This window comes from Vanessa cardui, chromosome 15 (genome assembly GCF_905220365.1).
Source record: "Vanessa cardui chromosome 15, ilVanCard2.1, whole genome shotgun sequence".
Classification (NCBI taxonomy): domain Eukaryota; kingdom Metazoa; phylum Arthropoda; class Insecta; order Lepidoptera; family Nymphalidae; genus Vanessa; species Vanessa cardui.
Window position 1 is genome coordinate 9,890,491 of NC_061137.1, and position 23,611 is coordinate 9,914,101.

Sequence of the window (23,611 nt, forward strand, 5' to 3'; positions counted from 1 at the left end):
ATTAGTATTTATTGAGTTAGAAATACGTCGTTGTTAATTAAAATGTCAAACTAATGCTGGTTTATAAAGAGCCTTTGGTTCTGTAACCTAACAGAAAGGACCTCTTGGTTTTATTTTTAAATATTACTGGTTCCATCCTTAGCTTTTTAGTCTACTTATCTAAACTATCCCTAAGAGAAGAATATGTATAACTGGTAATCGGCTGCGACTTCGCTCGTCTCTGACACATGACAACCAACACCCTAAAAAAAATGAAAAAAGTAACCTGTGTCATTTCTTGGAGATTAAGTTTCCTTCATGCCAAATTTCATCAAATTCGGTTCAGCGGTTTGGTCGTGAAAGGGCGACAGGCAGACAGTTACTTTCACATTTATAATATTAATACAGATAAGAGAACTCTAAGATCGACACGGCTGTTTCAAATAAAATCGCGAAGCAGCACACTCATTGTTGTGTTTGTTGTTTGCGTGTCTGTAAAATGCATTGATAGCGGATATTACGAGAGACCTTGACACTCAGCATACTTTCTTGGAAAACGACGTAGACGACAATTAAAATTCTTCTAGCCCGCATGCGCTGTCAACTTCTTGGTTTATAGAGTAGAGAAATGACTTACGTCCTTTTTGTATTGTTTTAAAAACAATTTCAAACAGTCAGAACTCCTTACTTGTGTTACATGGAATTTGTTACTTTGTTTTCAATGACAATTTACATTTATAATATACTGTGTTATTTTTACAGAAAACATTATAGCTGTCGTTGATGACGTTGACTATATTTTTAAGAATATTTATAAGAAGAATATCTTTGATTTCGTTTTGATAAATTCTAATGTCCAAAAACTAAAAAATAAATTTCCGCAGTTACAAAATGTTTAATTTTTATCTCATTTATTTATTCCTTACTGCACCCAATCTTAAAACTAAAATTTTTTTTTTTTTACACAAGAGTTGCATGAGGTGCTACAGGTATCTTGTACCACATTAATAAAATGACCAAAGAATCAGTGGCAAAATGGATGAACAGCACAATCTTTTGTTTCTCATTCTAAAAAACATAATTTATAGTTTAACAGTCGAAGCACATGAACCTACAAATAAAAATGGTCAATCGTGAGTGGAATTGATTAGTTGCATATAAAGAATGATGTTCGTATTAAATTCTTATAAAATTCACAAAACTGATACTTTATTCTAAATAGTATTTACTTGTTTTTGTATCTGGCGACCACGAGCCACGACTTCGCACGGGTGTTTGATATGTGTGGTTATATTATAACCAAATTACATAAAATCATAATAAATTACAGCCTACATGTTATTCTAAAATTTCATCCAAATCCAACCAGTAGTTTTTTAGTGAAAGAATAACAAACATATACACATACATCCCCACAAACTTTCGCATTTATATTATATATATAGCCGTTACGCACACATGCCTAAGGGAGCAGAGAGGGAACATGACGGCATATGACAGTGACATCACGTCATGCCGTCTGCAGTCACGGCATATAAGTAAATCAATTTTATAACCTAAAGCTTTAGGTATATACATTTATAAACCAATTTTTATGATAACAAATATAAACGGAAATTGTGGAACAGTTGCTTGTACGTAACGTAAGACAACTTTAAATTTAAAAACTAAATGCTAAAAATATACATAAATATATGCATTTAAAGATAGAGATTCTAGAGATTTAAACTGCGAGCTCAATATAGAGAAAAAGAAGGAGAAAGCGATAAAAAAGTGCAATAAGTAAATTATAAAATTATGATCATTTCCAGTAAAGAGACATACTTATTTACCAAAATAGAGATATAAAAAAAGAGGAAACATTCAATTAATTTTTTTTTTATTTACGACTTACCTTTCATTGTAAAAATATTACGTAGAAAATATGTTAAAGAATAAAAGAAGCAATTAAGAGAACATAGTTTGAAAGTTATAATTCAATGGGATTTTTATTTTATCTTATCTGTTGTAAACAATGAGAGATAAAACTATTTATTAGCTGAACTTACTTTTCGTATAAAGGCTTTCTACAAACGTTTTATAAAGAAATTAAAAAAAGCATGTGTTGTTATACTCACACATACATAGAGTTTATTGTAAGCCCAATAGCAGCACGCAGTTTTTAATAAATACAGAAATAAAGCAGGTTTTTATACAACTAAAAATATACATACTCTTTAAAATAAATTAAAAACACAGGAGTAGATCTAACAGATGTCTACTTCATTTCTGAGTTATGAACATTATTTATCGTAAATTATGAATTCCAATCATACGTTTACGTCAGTATGTATCTCCCTTATAAGAACTTCAATTGAAGCCGATGTGTACAAAAGCAATAAAAATACTATAATGATGCGCACAGTCACACACAGAATAGAAATGACAGACAAATAATCTATAATATGTTATGTATATAAGATCTTAATAACTGTTCGAAAAGGTTTAACTGTCAAAACATGACAAGAAACATGTCAGCATATAGACAAAGTTCAAATTAAATTTTTCCCAAGTTTATGTGTCACCAATATTAATTTAAGCTAATACAATGTAATTATGGGAATTCCAGATTATAACCGAGTTTGAGAGGAATCAACTATAATGATGACTGCGTACCTGTTGAAATACTCGAAAAATATACATAAGGGGATTTCTTCGCTTATCAAATGTATATGTGACAAAAATAATGAGGAGCTTAAGGAAGTAATCGCACTCTCATTACGTCAAACGAGGTTAAACTTGCTGAGTGAATTCGCTATCACAAAAATGATGTAACGCACCTTGCCTAGACGGCCATTATCAGGCACAGAATCCTTTTAATCTTCTGTCGTAAATGGAAATCTTTCGCTCGAACGCGTTAGTATTATCATTGCGCTAGTGGTTTTCACCTATACATGTATAATGCTGGCAATAACCTTACCTATTATCCTTTACGACGAGTTAATGCGAGTAGTCGCCAGTCAAACATTTAGAGCTGTACATATAAAAAAAGGACGCGTTCGCGGCCGGCACGCGATTTGTAGGCGCGCGCGCCGGGAAAATCATTCGATCGCATCGACCGTTTGGGTCGAACGTCGTCCAATCGGAAAGTGTCATCTGAACTTTTTTTTTTATTACGCCAAACGAACGATGTTTTAAAAAATTATTCCGTATGAATGAAGTGAATGTGCAATGAAACGCAATGAAAAATATATTAAGGATCTAGTGTATATAAACTAATATCAAGATGAGAGGCGGCATTAGAAACTTTTCGCGGACAATCTGAAGATGTGGGAAAGAGTTTTGTTATTTAAAAAGACTATACAGACATTCGAAATGCTGTGATTTAAATTGAATGAAATAATATCATTGGTGTTTTTACGCGATAAATTAGTTCGAAAGCTATACAAAAACCAGTCAAGATGATGTCCAAAAAGCAATTGGCGTGTATGCTCGCACTTCACATCGTGTATCTATTAGTCGGTGCCAGCATATTCTATCACATCGAGAGTCCCCTGGAGTTGGCACAGAGAGCCGAAGAAAAACTAGAAAGACTTGAAATCCAAAGTAAGTCACCAATATCATTAAAACCTATCATAGCGGAAACTTGACCTTAAAACTGCTTTAGAAATTATATCACATATATTTATTTCTAGTCTTCATTCATCAATACATTAATGGTACATAAATTGCGAAATTAGACGACATATGTAGAGCAAAATTGAATTCTGCTATAATTTATACCATTAAAACGATTTTATTTGAATGGCTAATAATTTCCCACGTATAAATCAGTAACTGTTATTTTAATGTCAACAACTTTAATTTAAATAGCTCCGAAGACACATGCGAATGTTAGTATGAGATACATTAGTCGATGTTGTAACCTTGCAATCAGATAAGTGAATAAATGCAGTTTTCAATACGATGGACACTTCACTAGTGTTTCTACATTTATCGATCCACTTAAAGGATTGTCCTAGTGATGTAACTAAACTCAAGAATGGAAAATGTAGCAATGATGAAAAAATAACGAGTCATTTAATATCTAGGACATTTGAAGAGATCTTTGATTAATATATTGAAAATTTGTACATAACTTACATTTAAGTAGAGACGTACAACTAGTTACTATATCTTAGTTTTTTAAAAGTTTTAGACAATTTATTTAAATGTAAATGATGAAGATTTATTTCTTAAAATCATTTGCCAACATTTCGTGATGTTGCTATCAACGTCAGCTGTTTAACATACCCTTGTTAACTCTAAAATGACAACCTTACTGCATCCCATGATTCGTACTTGAGCTGACAACTGTTGTGGATACAAATTTGTTTCAATATCAATTTATTTGAACCAATGAAGTGCTATATATGTCATAAAAGACAATGCTACAAAGCCATAAAGAACAAATAAGAAATTATTTTTTTTTTTAAAAAAACAATTTCTATAATGTAATATTAATTAAGTTAATGATTCTAATTAAATCCAAAATGTCATAACCAAAGTTACAACATTTTTTTTTATTTTAGTTGACTTTAAATGATCTATTAATATCTTTACCAGATAACAACTCACAATAATTACTGATCGGAAAAATATTACAATCGACTTGCATTAATAATTAATAATACAATTTCCTCATAATAATTTTATTGTGAAACAAATACTAATCATTTTCTTATGAAATAGTTATTTCATTTTATTGTAATAAAAGTAATTATAGTATATAAATTTTACAAAATAAATTGATATATTAACCCACTAAACAAATACGAACTGCAACTTAGTGTGTTTAAAGATTTAAAGTACACCTTAGTTGTTAAGGTTGGTACCACATTGGTGATGTAAGGAATTGTCAATATTTCTTACAGAGCCAATATCTATGGTGACAACTAACATAATCCCTTTGCCTAACCGCTTAATACTTTAAAAAAAAAACGGACCGAACGCGAAGTTTCTAATCGATTTGACAGTTAATTGAAGAACGCATTTTGTCTAATACTCTAGAACTCACATTTATTAATGAACCTATTTGTCATTAAGATTTAAAATATAACTCGTATAAAATTGATCAATCAAAGAACATTTTGTAGATAAGGTTAATTTTAAAATCGATTAAACCAAGTTTGTAGGAATAACAGGATGATTACGCATTATGACACAATACTGATATGAAAATGATTGTAATTTTTTTTTCAAGTGAAACGTCTTTGAATTTTAGTGACTTTATTGCAACGTTCTACGAGTATATGTAACGATAGTCTTTAGGTTATACGCGGACAAAATGAACTAGTGTTATTGTATTCAATATATTTTAGTATAAAAATATGTAAACAAAAAATGGTGAAATTAATTTAATGAAAAAACGGTTTGTAAAGATCGCTTTAAGTCCACAGAAAGTTCTGTCATAAAACTGTAAAAAATTATAGTTCCGATAAAATTAAAAAAGAAAACAGTATTTGTTTTAAATATTCCAAATAATATTATAGTACGTTTGCTGCAGCAGATCTTAAGTAAAAAATATCCATACAACATAGGCTTTTATACATGTTTGCAATGGTATTAGTAGATATAAAAAAAAATATAAATTTTGTTTATAAAAAAATACTTAAAATTTTCAAACGAGATCTTTTGAGAAGCGGTTGTATTCTACCAAATATGGCGTTCAATATTAGTATTAATAATTCCAAAGGTTTTGGATATATCTACTATAACGATAGAACTTTGCGCACACCCCTCCCGTTAGGTACCACCCACTTATCAGATATTCTCCCGCCAAACAGCAATACTTTGTTTGTTGTGCTCATTTGAAGGGTGAGTGACTCAGTGTAACAGGTACATAACATCTTGGCCCCAAGGTTGGTTGCACATGTAAGGAATGCTTAATGTTTCTTTCAGATCTGATATTCATAAGCGTTGATGATCATTAAATCATAACCCATTTGACAGTCCGCCAAAATGTTTCATTAAAATATATATTTAAAGTAATATGTATATATTAGATCGTTATTAAATGAGTAAGATGATAAAATATAAAAATAAAAAAATTACTCATCAATTAACTATATCATTAAGCACATAAACAATGTTTAATTAACAATTAAAGTTTGCAGATTTTAAATGTAATTGTTATATATTTAATGCCTAAAATTTATAGAACTTTAGATATACTTAGTAAGAAACGTACGTTATTGTGATTAAGAATGTTTGTTTAGTTTATGAGTAATGAATAATTAAACACAAATAATATAATTGTGTCTCTTTCTCGTTAACAACTGACGTTTTATAGAGCTCATATTATCTGAACTGATATAATACTTCAACGCAATTTTATACATATTTAAGAGATTTTAAATCATCAACATAGTATTTAATTTTACGATAAGACTGTAAATATTAAACTGTTTATAAAAAAAAAAAAACTAAAGTTATAAGCCTGTAATTGTCTCACTGCCTGGGCTAAAGCCTGTTATCCCTTTTGATAAGGAGGTTAGTAAATAAATATTTTCAAATTTTAACCTAACATTCTGCGCCTGATAAAACAAAAATGACTCAAAAATTCAAAGGTAGATGTCTAAAGATGCTAGGCTTTAGGCTCTTGTCTAATATAAGACATGGCCTGACATGGACTCAGATGGCCCAGTGGTCAGAACGCGTGCATCTTAGCCGATGATTGCGGGTTCAAACACAAGCAAGTACCACTAAATATGTGCTCAATTTGTGTTTATAATTCATCTCGTGCTTGGCGGTGAAGGAAAACATCGTGAGGAAACCTGCATGTGTCTAATTTCATCGAAATTTGCCACATGTGCGTTCCACCAACTCGCATTGGAACAGCTTGGTGGAATATGTTCCAAACCCTCCGTAATGGATGAGGAGGCCTTATCTCAGCGGTGGGAAATGTACATGCTGTTACTTTATTTTTTACTTTTTCATTAAAATTTATAGTAAACGATCACAATCATATTTTTAATAATATTTTATTGCTACATATACTATTTGACGTTAAGTTATTTATCATATCAAATTACCCAAACACATACATACAAACAAACAGAAGCGCTTATTATGGTAACAGTTTATACGCACATCACGCTACCACCATAAATTATTTTGCTTGAATGTTAACGGCCTTATTAATAAATTTATAGTGAGATAGATAGATTACGCGTTTTTTTTCTCTGTCTGTCATTAGTTTGACAGAAGACCGAGGAATCTTTCCATGGTATAAAAATCTGAAGTAAAATATAAATCCAGCCAAATGGCTGGATTAATATTTTACTTCAGATTTTAAAGTTCTAAGCACATAAATTATGTGCTTAGAACTTTATAAATATGCAGCGGATTTTGATGCGGTTTTCATCAATATTTCATCAATATATCTACAAACAAGATGCAGTCTACTGTATCATGTTTGTAGATATATAAGAATATCTCGTTTCAAGTTTTATAAGATTAATAAGTAAATTTAATAAGAAAGAGTTATGTTAAAAACATTTTCATGAATAGATCCAATTTTGTGACTCAATATTACATTGTTACGCAAGTGGGTGTAGCCATTAATGGGTGACAATAAAAGGTAACCCAGTGAATTACTTGTTACGACCTTGCAACAAATAGGAACATTTCGGGCAAAAGGATTACTTAAAAAAAGAAAAACTGGCAGTTTAATACTTATATAATACAGTATTGTCTACATTCCAAGCTAAAAATATAGAAATACATTTTCTTTAAAAACTTGATTATAATTATATGGAACAGCAATATATAAAATTTATAAATGTATATAAAATTTGATATCGCATTCGAATTTCAAATAATACATAAAAGATCAATTAAATTACAAATATAATGCAGATCATTATGGTACAATCATTGTATATGCTATAAACTAAATGAATTTACTAAAAATATATAAGGTATTTATATATTAAGGCATCATAATTCCATATTTAGGTGATATATTTTTTATATTCTTTCTTGTTAATAAAGATTACGTATATAATAATCAATAGTAGTAGCCGGCCCACCCTGTTGTACCTATAGAGGGGGAGAGACATAGACCACACCTCTGCGTAACCTTGTTTTGGTAAATATATAACGATCTCTTCTAAATTCAGCGTGTATAACAAAATGTTAAATTAATTAAATACATAAGTATTGTAGTAAAATGAATTAATATAATGTTTTAATTGTTTTAACGTAAATAAACTTGTTTATTTAAAAGTTATTAAAACTTTTTTTATGGTATAGGTTGGCAGACGAGCATATGGGCCACCTGATGGTAAGTGGTCACCATCACCCATAGACAATGACGCTGTAAGAAATATTAATATTCTTTACATCGTCAATGTGCCACCAACCTTGGGAACTAAGATGTTATGTCCCTTGTGCCTGTATTACACTGGCTCACTCACCCTTCAAACCGGTACACAACAATACTGAGTACTGTTATTTGCCGGTAGAATAACTGATGAGCGGGTGGTACCTACCCAGACGGGCTTGCACAAAGCCCTACCACCAAGTAAACTTCTTTATTTACTATATTTATAAATATTATATTTTAGAATGCAAAGAAGAAAAATGTTTTATAAGAACGCTACTTCACATATTATATCAATCTATATAATTTGTAAGTATACAATCGAGCCCAATCTCCCTGAGCTAGATGAAAAGTAATGAACTGATTTTTGGCAACAGGTCTTTCCCGAAAACACTAGATGCCGCCCGCGACTTCGATCGCATTTTAAATTTTAGTTGTCTGATTCTAGCTACAAAAGTGTAAATATATCCTTTTTCAGAATTCAACCTCGTTCTATCAAATTCAAACGAATTTGGTTCAGCAGCAGTCGAAATCTACAGATAGACAGTATAACTACAGATAGACATTTTGCACTTAAAATATTAGTACAGATAACATTCAATTCTATGTAATATTTTCAAATATGCAAAATGTAAATCAATATTTCTTCCTACTCAATTACGTCTATTTAAATGTTGTTTATATTTTACTTTACTTTACTACTTATTTTACTTTAATATCCACAATCCATTATTAGCTGATGCACATTGGGGCCATGTGACAAATTGACGTACAACTGTGCATTGCCTCAAAATTACCCATTATCCTTTATATACGAGCTCATATTAAAACTGTAATAATTATACAAATATTGTGACAATCCTCACGTGATTTAAATAATTTGAAACAAAAGAATAATTACAAATAATTGCCACTTGTAATCATCACGGGTCATTCTCTAAAACATATTCGTGCTACGGATAATATTTTGAAATTTAACAAAACAATGAAACGTGCAAATCTTTGTACTTAAAACAAATAGCAATACATACGAAATTGTTGTGATTTCCATAACAATAAAATTAAATAAATTACAATGTTTATGTAGAACTAATTGCTGTAGATTTTCTTTACGATTTATTTCGAATCATTGGTTTTAGTAGGCAAATAATAGCTTATTAAAATATGATGTCCATCTGGGGATCTGTCTTTCATCATTAATTCTACCCCAATACACAACAAGAGTCGAGATGGCCCAGTGGTTAGAACGCGTGCATCTTAACCGATGATTGCGGGTTCAAAACCAGGCAAGCACCGCTAATTCATGTGCTTAATCTCGTGCTCAGCGGTGAAGGAAAACATCGCGAGGAAATCTGCATATGACAAATTTCATAGAAATTCTGCCATATGTGTATTCCACCAACCCGCATTGGAACAGCGTGGTGGAATATGTTCCAAAACTTCTCCTCAAAGGGAGAGGAGGCCTTTAGCCCAGCAGTGGGAATTTACAGGCTGTTGTTGTTATTGTTTATATAACTTGGAAAAGTGAATGAGCCAGTATAAATATATCGGTTGAGAGTCCATCATATTAGAGCCTGTAGGTTGGTTCTTCCGGTCATTTACTACTGTGCATCTGAGTGTTACTCATAGTCTGACAAAATGCACGTGCGTTGTAAATTATATTCATTACGATGGTATGTTTTACCCAATAAATAAATAAATGCAATAAATTTGAGTTTTACGAGTCTCACAGCTGGGTGCCGTTATTAATAAAGATTTTATATTAAAAAACGTAAATTATAATGAAATTGTTACATAAATCGATTATTCTAATTTGTGAAGCACGGCTTACGTCATCATCAAGTGACTTTTGAGGAAAATTACACAAAAGTAGTTGTACAGACTTCATACAGAATGTAATTCTATGGGTAAATTATGTTTACGGTAATTTTAATATAAAAATCGCAGATGATCAGCTTAGTCCGAATATATATTTGACGAATATATGTATCATCGATTATAAACAGTAGCTGTTATTAAGTCGTTCAAGTGTTTTAATCATATTTAATTGAAGCGTACAAACACTTAAAAGGTTTCTCTGTAGTGTATTTTCATTTACGTCATGATTTACACATCTACATCAATAAAAAAAATGTCCTTGCAAAAAAAAAAACATTCATTCTTTAAAAAAGTATTTATCAAATTATTGTCAAGACCGAGATTTTATATTGTAAGTAATTTCTGGACGTGTGTTTGAACGCGACTTTATTTATACGAGTCAGGCCATTTATCATTTCCGCTGAGACTTACATAGTGCTTTACTTTAAAAGAATGCCAGATATTCAAGATATTTCTATAAAAAAAAATTGTCATTTTTTTTGTTTGTTAGCCTTTGCTTGGACAAAAGTACGTGACCGTACAGCCCAGTAACATCCTGGGAGAATACCAAAACAAACTCTTCTTTCTCGAAATATAAAAATGAACACTTTCTGAAATGAATATATATAGGTGCATATCTATATACCGGTACATATATACAGGTATTATGAATGTGAGTGTAAAAGAATACAAAGCATTTTGTAAATGAAGAAAAAAATGATATAGTCTGCGATGATTAGTAAAATTAATCATAATAGCCAACTAATAAATATTGAGAGATAACACATAACATGGTAGTTTTTAAATTTGTTACCTAAGATAAGTGAGGCCATATCCACAAGCTCTATAAACGATAAATATTTTGGTAGTTACAATTCGCCTAGACCAATATTCAATCAGTCTAATATCCTCATTACAGTATTAGTATGAATAATATGCTGTAGCATTGAGATAACCTTAAGAAGAAGATCAGAGCTAAATCGAAACAAATGTAGTCCCTAGTAGTCAAGACCTAAGGAATAAATATAAAAAGACTGATCCTGTAATTAGCTAAGTAGCATACCATGTTGAATATCACAACTGATCGTTAGTGATATATTTTATGGCATTATAAACACCTTAACGATTAGTGAAATAGGCTCGATAACCTTAGGCGCTTGGACGTTAAATTATTAATTTATAAACAATTCTATTTGTTTGAAGATTAAATAAAACTATCAAATTTCATTGACAGAAAACTTGATTCAAAACCTCCTGATGTTTATGTTGTTATCCTATCAATATATAAGGAATGAGTTTTATAATTCAAAATATATTCGAAAACAAAAAAGTATCTATTTATATTATTTTATAAATATTCTCAAATAAAGTTATGAAAATGAATACTTTCTGAAATATATTAATTTTATTATCTGTGCATAGGCGCCATTTTGACAGAGACATCCTGTAAACAACATTTATTGATATGTTATTGTGTTTATTGCATTTTGTAAATAAACTTCATACTGTCACCTTGGATGGTTTGTTTACTAAATAAGACGAATAGTAACTTACTCGACTCTGAAATAAATATTCGCATTCGGAGGCCGAAATTGTTTATTTCGAGGCGGATATATCTAGTGTCCATTAGCATTCTGGCGGTGTACGACATAAGGAAAATCTGGTACAAAGGACATGTCGGAAGAAATAGACGTCCTCCCGCACCGAGTTCGCTGAATCTTTGATTTATTAACGGGAAAAATCACTTTTCCTCATTACTAAACGATAATTTACGATAATAGATCTATAATTGCGGAACAATACGGGATAATGTACTCACAATGTATTTTCTCTCATACAATACATAGTAGATGCTTGATGTTAACACTACCTTTATAATTGCTACTTAAATTATTTACATTATTATATATACTAAATTCATTTATAATATACAATGTGATATGAGTCTATACATTTGTGATTTTATCATTTAAAGTGAAAATTATATGTAATCATTGTGATAAAACGAAAGTGAGTCACGATAAAGAGACAATCGTGTTTCATGTCCGTGAGATGGTATCGTCCCATCACATATTCGACCAAACAGCAATATCTGGTACCTATTGTAGTGTTCCAGCTTGAAGGGTGAATGACCCCGTGTAACTACACACACATGGGATAAAACTACGTATGTACATTGTACATACTTTCCAGTATTGGTTCATTTATTATGCAGGTAGTAAATATTTATTCCAATGGTACCTTACCTGATGGCAAACAGACATGGCGTCTGTTGTGATCACTTACCATTAGGTGAAATTTACCAATATAAAATTAAAAATATAAATGAATTACATTTTTCAGAAGTCTCTCAACAAGTAATGAAAATAGTCGATACAGTTAACTGTTTATTATAACGAGTATTTTTCTTTGTGTGTACTAATTAATATTCTAGTTATGTATTGTGTAGTTTAAAAGAAAAAGCTTTTGTTTTGAATCGAGCTGTCACCTGACGCTGATGTCGTTTCTATTGAGTTTGGTAATGAACAACATAACCTATATATTGCCAACGATATATTATATATATGTATATATATATTATATACATTATATACCAAGTCGCTCCAACCAATTAACATTAACAATATGCGGAAAATTTAATGAAAACTAAACATTGTAAACACTGATTTTTTTTGTAAACATGGCTGACGACGTTACATCGTGATTTTAGAATTAGGTCTTTAATTAGACCTTTACAACTCAACTCAGATGTACTAAAAAATAACGAATACATAAATTAAAATTGATATGTTCATAAAAACATGAGTTTCATTAACAAGGACTTAATATATAATGAAAATATTGAAGTTGATATGAAGTTGGACAAGCCCGTCTGAAAAAGCAGCTCCCGCTTGTTTTATATTCTACCGCCTAACGAAATTATTACCGTTCTATTCCGGTTTCCGGTACAGGGGAAGTGAGCTAGTGTAACACAAAGGATATAACAATTGTTTTGCTAATTTTGTGTATTGACACTAAATAAATAAATAAATAATGACATCATATACATTACTCTGATCGCGATGTAAGTAAGCACTTGTGCTATGGAAAATCAGAAGTAACGACGGTATCATAAACACCCAGACTCGAGACAACATAGAAAACTAATGAACTTTTTCTACATCAGCTCGGTCGGGAATCGAAACCGGGACCTCAGATTGGCGTACCTACCGTCACGTGACGGTAAAGTTAATGTACACAATTATTATTAAAAATCTCGGACGGATGACGTATGATGTTACAATGTAAATCAATTTTTTCATTTCTGCTAATCGAAGCTAATTCCAAGGGATTGAGACATACTTCTAACTAATCTGTTAAGCCAATATCCTACACATCAAAAAGATTTTGTATGTTATACCAATATTCCGTAATAAATGTTAATAGGGCAGGCATCACGATCTTGCTAAGTGCTAAATACATACGAACTCAAAGGACGGTACAAATATATGTACCATATTGGCTTTTAAAGCATGATTTAAAAGATTTTATAATTCTAAGATTAAGACTAAGCTTTTAATCATAGTGATATTAATCTGATATGTTGTAGACGTTACGTAATCTGACGGTCATAGTTTTCTATGTTATAGTTACTTTCGTACGGTACATATATACGTATATATATAAGTAAATAGATTATTCGCAGCCATAAGATTTCGTCTAATATAAAATGTAAATATATTTTCATATTTAATCATACCGTATTGGATTTATTATCACTTAAATATTACGTGTATTTTTTATATTTTTTAAGTTAGTACGTTAATTAAAATATTATTATGAATTTGATGATATATTTTCGATTTATAAGCTGAGTGTCGGAATTAAATGGCGCCCGAGAATGTAAATGATAAGACACTTCATTGTTGTTGACACTTTATTTTATAATATATAACTATTTATTATATTTCGATACTTGAACACGACTAAGTAATACTGATACACTCATTAATTGAGTTTTTTAAATTTCGAATATTTTTTTTCTAATTTAATTCAAATGCAACAACGGTAATTGTGCGTATATTGTTTTTCCTCAGAATTCTAGTGCTGTTCATTTTTATTTTATTCGAAATTTGAATATCAATACTATTCTAATGTAACAAAAAAAGCATCCTTATCCATCATCGTTTTAGAAAAAGAAATATTTAGCTTTCTTTTTCTAGAAATTTAACGCCAACGATTCTCGAGTTCTACTTTAAATTATTTATAGTCCTACTATTAATGATATCAGAAATTAAAGAAAAATACTATTTCTAGCAGCGAATAATTCCTGTCGATCTCTTTACTCCTGATCTTGACAGTGACACTGACCTTCACTCGATTGTAGTTGAATTCAAGCTCATTGTAAATCGATTTTATGTCAATCTGATGTTAATCACGACTATAATACGCCGCTCCTCCTTTACAGGCGAACTATAAAATCATTCAATAGAACCTCTTTAGTATGATAAACCACTAATTACTTCCGAAACCGCAGAACGTACGTTCTTGGCTTTAAAGATTGATTCAATAATTTTCGTTAAGACAATGCTTATTGTGTGAGTGTCGTAATAAATTAAATGTTCTATGATTTTAGTAGTGCAATAATTCTAAGATATTAAAATAAATAATAATATTATTCGGTATTCGTTTCTATAAAAAGTATAAGAAATTTATCATTGGTCTATTGAAAATTAAAAAAAAACAAACGTCAAAAATTTGTCAAAAAATGAGAAAGAAGCGTCGTCTTCGTATTCGTTGTTTTGCAGTCGAGATATACTACATACATATATGTTTATTATATGTATTATATGAAGTAAATACGTTATTGATTAATAATTGAAAAAATCTGAAGAATTGAAAACCAAATCGAACCGAATTTTTATGCAATTCTTGGACAGACGGACAAGTCAGCCATCTGTCTATATGGTCTCGACCGGTCATAGATTACTCCTCCAAATATACCATTCCTTACATCACCAATGCGACAAACATTGGTAACTAAGTCTTGTAATGACACAGGTTGACTCACCTGCAAACCGAAACACAACAATCTTGCTGTTTATCGGTATTTATATGAATAAAATATATGAACAGTTGCCTATCTTAACAGCTATTGCCGAATAAACTTTAATAAAATTTATTTATTTTAATATATTTATATTGTTAATGAGACATTTTAAAGTTCACGTAAGTGTGAGTAACGACAAAAACCCAGAGATCATCAGGTTCTTGCTACACCTTATGCATACTTTATATTATATCTAAAACTCTATAGGTATACAGTTTCATATGTGTCTAAAAAATCTATTATTTTTTAATAATATTAAAACTATTTAGTAAGGTATTTGTTATATATTCAAATTTATTCTAGTACCTTTTATATATGTATATACATAACACTAGAGAGATTTGATTGTTTTTTGTAAAAAGCAATATGATTCAATTGAGTTGCAAAAATCAAGAGTTCATTAATTTTAAAACATATTCTTTTTTTCAATTCGTCTGGAATAAAGTGTACTAAAAACAAGCGTTATGGTTTTTTGGATGATGAGATCAAAGTTCGTTTTTAATCTATGCTTGTATAATTTATATTATGATCGATAGTGTTTGCCATCAGGATACGTAATCCTTATAAGGATAAAGTTTTGAAGGTATATATTAGTATTTATGGAGGGTTTTCCAAAGCATCGGAAATGTTATATTGAATGGTAAAAAAATTAAAAATATCTCCGTGATCTATTTCAGTCATAATGGTTACTTTTAAAGGAGACTTTATGCACATCGCAAAGGCTATTATAGCACAAACTGTCTGTCTCCAGAAAAGCAGGCTTCTCCCTATTTTTTTAAATCTCACAAACAATTTCATGTACAGTTTTAATCGTTTTCTTTACATTTTGACGTAATATAATTATTTCATACTTATTAATTTATTGAGTTTAGTTTCAATTTATATTCTTGGTAGTTTTTTAAGCTATCTAGATTAGAATATAAAATTTCTTAAAATAAGTACATATAACCTTAGCTTAGTCGCCAATCCGATCTTAAGCCTTCATTCAATCAGACCAAAATGTTTATACAGTAACGCCTAAAATTAATTTAGACAGTAATTAAATAATAATAAATAAATATAGATATGAGACAACATCACATACATTACTCTGATCCCAATTTAAGTAGCTAAAGCACTTGTGTTATGGACTAGGGGACAAGTGGTAGACAGTGAAAGATAAGAAATAAAAAAAATGGAGAATGTAACAAAAGAATAAAAAAGAAATACAAATTGTTTCATTCGTGTTGAGCCGAGCATAAAATTGTCGCAATAAAAAAACCTTTAAGTATCCAATTAAGTTTTCATATTAACTTTTTGTCGTGATTTAGCAATTACTATAATACTTTGTTTAACTAGATCCTTAGCTATGTTAACTATCACACATTGTAGTTCAATATTGACTGTCAACGACCTTATTTGTTGCAAAAGAAACTATTAACAAAAATATTTTAACTAAAACTAATGACTTAAATATTAAAATAATTGGCCCTCAAGTGTTTCAGAAAGCGTTTTCATGAAGAATAATTTGTAAAACTATTTAAAAACGACAACAATATTATTTTTTTAAAACACATTAGGAAATAATAAAGAAAACACATAAACCTCTGCTTGGTAGGAGGTAACAGGAAGTCTGGTATAAATCTTTATTTTGATATAAAAAAATTACAAATGTAGATGTATTTCGAAGTAGCTGTTGCATATTTCAAGTACCTACATTTATTATTAGTATGTATTAGCTGTCCGACCATTTTAAAGGGTTTATAAAACGTTTTAATTTGAAGACAAACATGCCAAGATAATAATTTGTTCTTTTTATGAATAAGACATTCGATAATCGGATGAACGAATGAATTCATAGTAATCCTACATACAAGTCAGTCATACAGTCAGTGGTGAGAACGCGTGCATCTTAACCGATGATTGCGGGTTCAAACCCAGGCAAGCACCGCTGATTCATGTGCTTAATTTGTCTTTATAATTCATCTCGTGCTCAGCGGTGAAGGAAAACATCGTGAGGAAACCTGCATGTGACAACTTACATAAAAATTCTGCGACATGTGTATTCCACCAACCCGCATTGGAACAACGTAGTGTGAGTTAGAAAAAACCTTCTCCTCAAAGGGAGAGGAGGCCTTTAGCCCAGCAGTGGGAATTTACAGGCTGTTGTTATCTACATACAAGTATTAATTTGTATTTGTTATTTAAATCATAATTCTACATTCTTCTATAACATAGGAAATAAACAAACAATAAAATTAATTGCCTGGATCTACCAACTAATTTATCGGACTACGGATGAGAAACACGACAAGTAAAGGTCGTGTCCAATGCTTGATCTCTTGATTTTATCTGATTGCCAGACTCCTGTCACATGCATTTTAATGCTCATTAGTTCTAAAAACTAGGTATTTAGTTTGATAATATATCCTATAGAAAGAGCGTTATTTTTATATGAGTCTGAATGTATAGAGCATGCATTACTAAATCTAAAAGTCATATCATCTCTTCTTTATACTTTTATAAATTATTGGTTATTGGAATGTTCTATCGTTCGATCTTCAAATTTGAACTTTTTTTTTATTTTATACGAGTATCTCTTTTTTAATCTGTTAAGCTTTCACACAGAGAAACTGACCCCACCTAGGCCAGATTATCAGAAATATAAATAATGAAAGGATTGACTAACGTCAATTATAAATTATCACTTGGGCCATCTTGCTATTATTTATTGTATTATAATCAAGGTAGCAGTATTATTATGCTAATAAATAAGAAAATATATTTTATTTAATTCACAAAAGTATTCTTAATTATATTGTCTTAAGCACAAAATGCATGTTCGAAAACTCAAACCCATCTAAAAATTAAATAATTGTTTTTAAAAATATATTTTACTATTTTCAGATCTTCTCTACGAGAATTACATTCCGAATGATCCCGACAAGCAGGACAGCATACTACGAAAGTTATCCGAGTACTGCGGCAAGTCCATGTTTAACTACACCACTGAAGATGCCGAACCACCATTCAAATGGGACTTCTACCATTCATTCTTCTTCTCTTACACCGTCGTTAGTACTATAGGTGAGTGCTATGAAATTTATATTAAATATACCCATATGAAAATCCAATATATTTTACAAAGTATCAAAAAAATTCTAAGATACGTTAAACAGATTTCTATTGCCAATATTATTAAAAAATATTTTATGGAGACTGAACTCATGTCTGTATGTGTATTCTCTCACGATTGTCGTATGAGTGAGAAAGAAGGCAGTGTGTGTGTGTGTGTGTGTGTTTGTCTTACATAGTGCTACTTGAGCACAACAACATACAACAACAACAAAAACAAACAACAACAGACTGTAAATTCCCACTGCTGGGCTAAAGGCCTCCTCCATATGAAACATATTCCACCACGCTGTTCCAATGCGGCTTGGTGGAATACACATGTGGCAGAATTTCTATGAAATTTGTCACATGCAGGTTTCGTCACGATGTTTTCCTTCACCGCTGAGTACGAGATGAATTATAAAGACAAATTAAGCACACGAATCAGCGGCCTGGGTTTGAAACCACAATCATCGGTTAAGATGCACGCGTTCTAACCACTGGGCCATCTCGACTCCATAATGTGATATCTCAAGTCTGTGATATCTCAAATGATAATTCTGTACATATGTAATATAATAAATTCTGCACTGGTCAACAATTGATCATCATCAGAACATGATTATGATTACACCTCGAATTAAACTTATATTTCCTAACATTTAAATAATTATATCTTTTTCTGATTTCAGGATACGGCAACTTAGCACCAACTACACACCTTTCACGAATTCTGATGATATTTTATGGTTTGTTCGGCATCCCTATCAATGGTATCCTATTAGCAAACCTTGGTGAATATTTTGGAATGCAGGTAAACACATGACTCATAAATCTTTATTTTTATTTTCAACAATGTATTGTTTCAATTATTTTTAAATTTTCTTTAAATACGTTTTTCAATATCGGAACAAACACTGTTTATAGAAATGCATTAAGAATAAGATATTTTTAGGTTCAATTAAATAATAATAAATTAAGTAAAAATTTATTAACAATATTCGTAAAATCTTGTAAGTTTCAGTAAAATATTATTTGTTTTCAACAGCCTTTGTGTTATCATTATCATACGATTACCTAATTATTGATTGAAGAATTATAATTTTAAGTGATGAATATGACACAATTAAAATCAAATGAAACTACGGCCTGTAAATTACATAATACTGGACTTTTTATTCCTTTGATGGGAAGCTTTTTCCAACATACTATTCCAATGCGATTACATTTTCATCATCATTACATATATAACGGAGGTCCTAGTTATGAGATGCGTTATTAGATGGATGAGATATTGTATCAAACTCAAATATATAATTATTTACTCTTTAAAATCGATTATTATTAAACTTGTACTGTAATACTATACTGTAAAACTGTAATACTTCTAAGAGTTAAATAAATAAATCGTAAGACACAGCATTATATACAAATTTGTGTCGTGGTAGAATTGCATATAAATTGGATACACGTAGATTTTCTTCGCGGCCAGTCTTGGGATGATTTATTAATTAAATAGTTAAGATACACGTCTAACTTGTGGGTCGTTTTACCTCATGAGTAATAAATTTATGAATTGAAAGATAGGATTGGAAAGCCTGGTCCTTTTTTATTAAGTAATTAAAAATATACGAAGTATTTTAATAGTTAATTTAATTTTTACACAAAATATATTAACATCGTAGAATCCTAATATTTAACATAAGTGCTTAATTTCCTGTTAATAATTTTCATTGACAGGTAATTAAACACTTAAAATAATTATTCCATCGCTAATAATGTCTAATACATACGTAAAGGATATTTTAATGTTAAAAATATTGGTGTTTTTACTGATTGAATTCAATTATTTTTTCAGCTCATATCAGTTTATCGAAAATATAAAAGAAAAAATGAGAAACGAGCGGACAAGTTAGACTACTTCTTCCACAACCTCGGCATGCTGGGACAGATCTTCCTCTATCTCGTTCCGGGTTTTCTCTTCTTCATTTTCTTACCGGCTTGCATTTTCGTCGTCTTTGAAGGCTGGGATTACGTCGCTGGGATATACTACGCCTTTGTGACTTTGACTACCATTGGATTTGGTGATATAGTTGCAGGTAATATTTTCTCTTTATTTAATTACTCGACTTAGTTACTCGGTAATAATAAATTTGAAAGTATTCGAAGAACATGATCTTGAAATTTATAAAAGTGTTAAAATTATGATTATATTATAATATTTTAACAACACATGCTTTAAAACAACGAATATGAAAGTTAATAAGACGTAAGTCGCTTTTTAATATTTACGCGAAGAAGGGGTTTATTAAAATATAGCACTGTAAGGTATTCTATAAAAAAAAACTCGAAGCTCCCCACAGATCATTAGCGTAAAATCTCAGAATGATATCTGATGAATGATTGACTATATTGTTCTGTATCAAATAATTAATTGTCAAAATGTCCCGAGTAAGATATAAAAAAAAATTAACGTTAATATTTTTAAACAGCTTCTTAGTTTCTTTATATAACTTTTGTTTACGACTATGATTTTCAGGAACTGTCAACAATGGTTTCAAGTCCGGATATTACTTGGCGTACCACATATTTCTCATCATCTGGATCACATTTGGCCTTGGATACATTGCAATGCTTCTTGGTTTTATCACGAGTGGGATGAGAAGTGAGCGAGTGCACAGATTAGAACAAAAATTCGCATATCAGTTGAAGTCCACACAAAGCAAAATCTTACAAGGATTTACAAGGGATATAGCCGTAATAAGGAAAATAATTAACGAAGCTAATTTACTGAAAGTAAAGGTTTGTACTCACGACACTTTATTTGATATCGAAAATAGAAACAATAAAATACAACAAATTCTGTAACTTTAACCTAATTGAATATTAATTTCCTTAGACTTTAAACATTAAATTTATTTTGTCCCTTTCAGCCTGTGTACGTCGAAACTGCTCCACATTTATATAGAAGTGCAAGTTGCCCTATTCTAACATTCGATATTGTACCGAGAGACCCCGTTGTAAAAAGAAAACGCGCTAATTCTGAAAATATTCAACTAACTGCCAAAGACATGCTTCGTATCCAGTCAGATACTGATCTTCTTGGTATCGACAAAGAAAAAACATTTACGGCATCAGCTATTGTTAAGCCTGTTGAATTACTTGCCAGGGTAGTAAATGTTTTAGGTGGCTTTGAAGCCCAACGTCAAGGCAGAGGAATCAATATATTTGATGATGAACAAATTTTAGCAACTGAACAGCCACCACTTTTTACTATTGGTAAAGATTATTTATCCAACGCTCCAATGAGAACCAGGGCTTTAAGTGTAGCGGTACCAAACTATAGAAAAGAATCAGTGTCAAGGTTAGACCATGATTTCACATGGACGAATGGTGATACAGCAGAGAAATATAGAAAAGAAGCTAATATACGAAGTGGAAAGCTATCACTACCTGCTACTGTAGCATCTAACGATGAAAATCAGCCAAGAAGTTTATTCGCAAGATTATTCAGAAAAACAAGTTCAAATGAAAGTCCAGCAGAATATATTAAAAATACCATGAAAGGCAGAGTCAGCAGTGCTCAAGGCTCTTCAGAAAATGTAAAAGAAAAATCACGACGAGGAAGTATTTTCCCAACTTTCGGCATCGGAGAAGAAGAAAAAAGTGATTTAGATTCATACAAAGAAAAAACAAAACGTGGGCGTTACAGTATTTTCCCCACATTCGATTTCTCAGATGATGAAGACAGAGCTGCTGCGATGGCAGCTCAACAGAAACCAAAACGACACAGTATATTCCCAACTTTTGATTTCAGTGAAGATGAAGACGTGATTGCTGCTAGAGCATACAGAGAAAAGACAAAATCTGGTAGACATAGCATATTTCCCACATTTGACTTTAGTGATCCTGACGATGACGCAAATCGTTATAAAGAACGTACAAGAAAGGGTAGACATAGTATTTTTCCGACATTTGACTTCAGCGATCCAACTAGTAACGACGATGATACTGTAGACGAGGATGAGGTACAAAAATACCAAAATCGAACTCGAAGAGGTCGGCTTAGCTTACTTCCTACATTTGGCAAATCTAAGAAGAGTGATGACGACACGATGCCGGAAAGTTCAGATGAATTAGTTAACTACAAGGAAAAAACACGTCACGGTCGCAGAAGTCTGTTTCCTTCATTTGGTAATAGCAGAAAAATTAGCACGCCAGAACACAGTACTAGCGACCTTGAAAGTAGTATTAAACAGTACCAAAACCAAACGAAAATGGGTCGAAGTAGTTTATTTGCAGGTGACATTCAAAGTTATAGACAAGCTACAGAGGGTGGTCGTGGTAGTCTATTCTCTAATGAATTAGATAATTACAGAAATAGGACTAGTCGTGGTCGACCTAGTTTATTCGACCCTGATGTTAACATATCAAATCTCCCCGAATCGGAACAAGTAGAAGTATTAGAGAACACAAGCGTTGCAGATTTACTCCGTGCGTTGGCTGTTATAGACACAGTTACTGCCCAAAATTCAGAAGAGCAAAATATAGGTGAAAGTTCCAGTAATACTAGGAGACGTGGATCGCTTAGGCCTGATTTAAATCTACCCCCAGTACCTAGTAGGGGTGATTTTGAAGATAACACTGGGCCGAGAAGGAGAAGAATTTCAGTTCGTGCCGCGGCTCCACAATTCACGCCAACATTAGCCACAGTCGTGGCTGGGGCTGAATTACAAATAACAGCAGCAGCACAGAGAGAAAATCGAATGACAATGTTGATGCAGCCACCACCTCCATACTCGGAAAGTGCAAGCGACGTTCTACCACCAAGAACAAGAAGATATTCGCCGGCACCCGTGGACTCGACCAGATCTGGCACGGCACCAGTGCCTCGACTTTTTTCACGAATTAGAAAAGAAAGTAGTTCAAATATGGAAGATAATTCAAGGCGAAATAGTTTGACGGATATTGTTATTGATAGTAATAAAAATAAATCGTAAACCAGTGCCTTTGATACCATAGTGCAATTAGTAGTTTTAAGTGTTTAATTTATTGATTAATTTAAGAAGCCGTCCAGCGCTTTCACTGCGTACTCTATTGTCTATTGTCATTCCTTTTTTTATATTAAATATATATAATTAAATCTACTGTATGTTTTAACGGTTATATAAGATACGACTGTATTATGAAAAAGAATAAAAAATATTATTTTAAGACTTGTTGTCTTGCAAATGTGAATACTATATATA

The 23,611-nt window shown here is 31.2% G+C and overlaps 1 protein-coding gene across 1 annotated transcript; it reads left to right on the forward strand.

Moving 5' to 3' along the window:
- Positions 1–2,813: 2,813 nt before the first annotated feature.
- Positions 2,814–23,549, forward strand: LOC124535644. Its single transcript, XM_047111918.1, has 6 exons — positions 2,814–3,564; positions 18,156–18,335; positions 19,055–19,176; positions 20,221–20,461; positions 20,902–21,164; positions 21,296–23,549. Exons 1-6 carry the CDS (start codon positions 3,420–3,422, stop codon positions 23,360–23,362), a joined length of 3,018 nt encoding a protein of 1,005 aa, XP_046967874.1. The 5' UTR covers positions 2,814–3,419; the 3' UTR covers positions 23,363–23,549.
- The last annotated feature ends 62 nt before the right edge of the window (positions 23,550–23,611 follow it).

Coding starts and splice junctions, on each gene's coding strand:
- LOC124535644 (XM_047111918.1), top strand. CDS start 3,420: ATGATGTCCAAAAAGCAATTGGCGTGTATGCTCGCACTTCACATCGTG. Junction 20,462..20,901: donor ATTTGGTGATATAGTTGCAG/GTAATATTTTCT, acceptor TATGATTTTCAG/GAACTGTCAACAATGGTTTC. Junction 21,165..21,295: donor CTAATTTACTGAAAGTAAAG/GTTTGTACTCAC, acceptor TGTCCCTTTCAG/CCTGTGTACGTCGAAACTGC.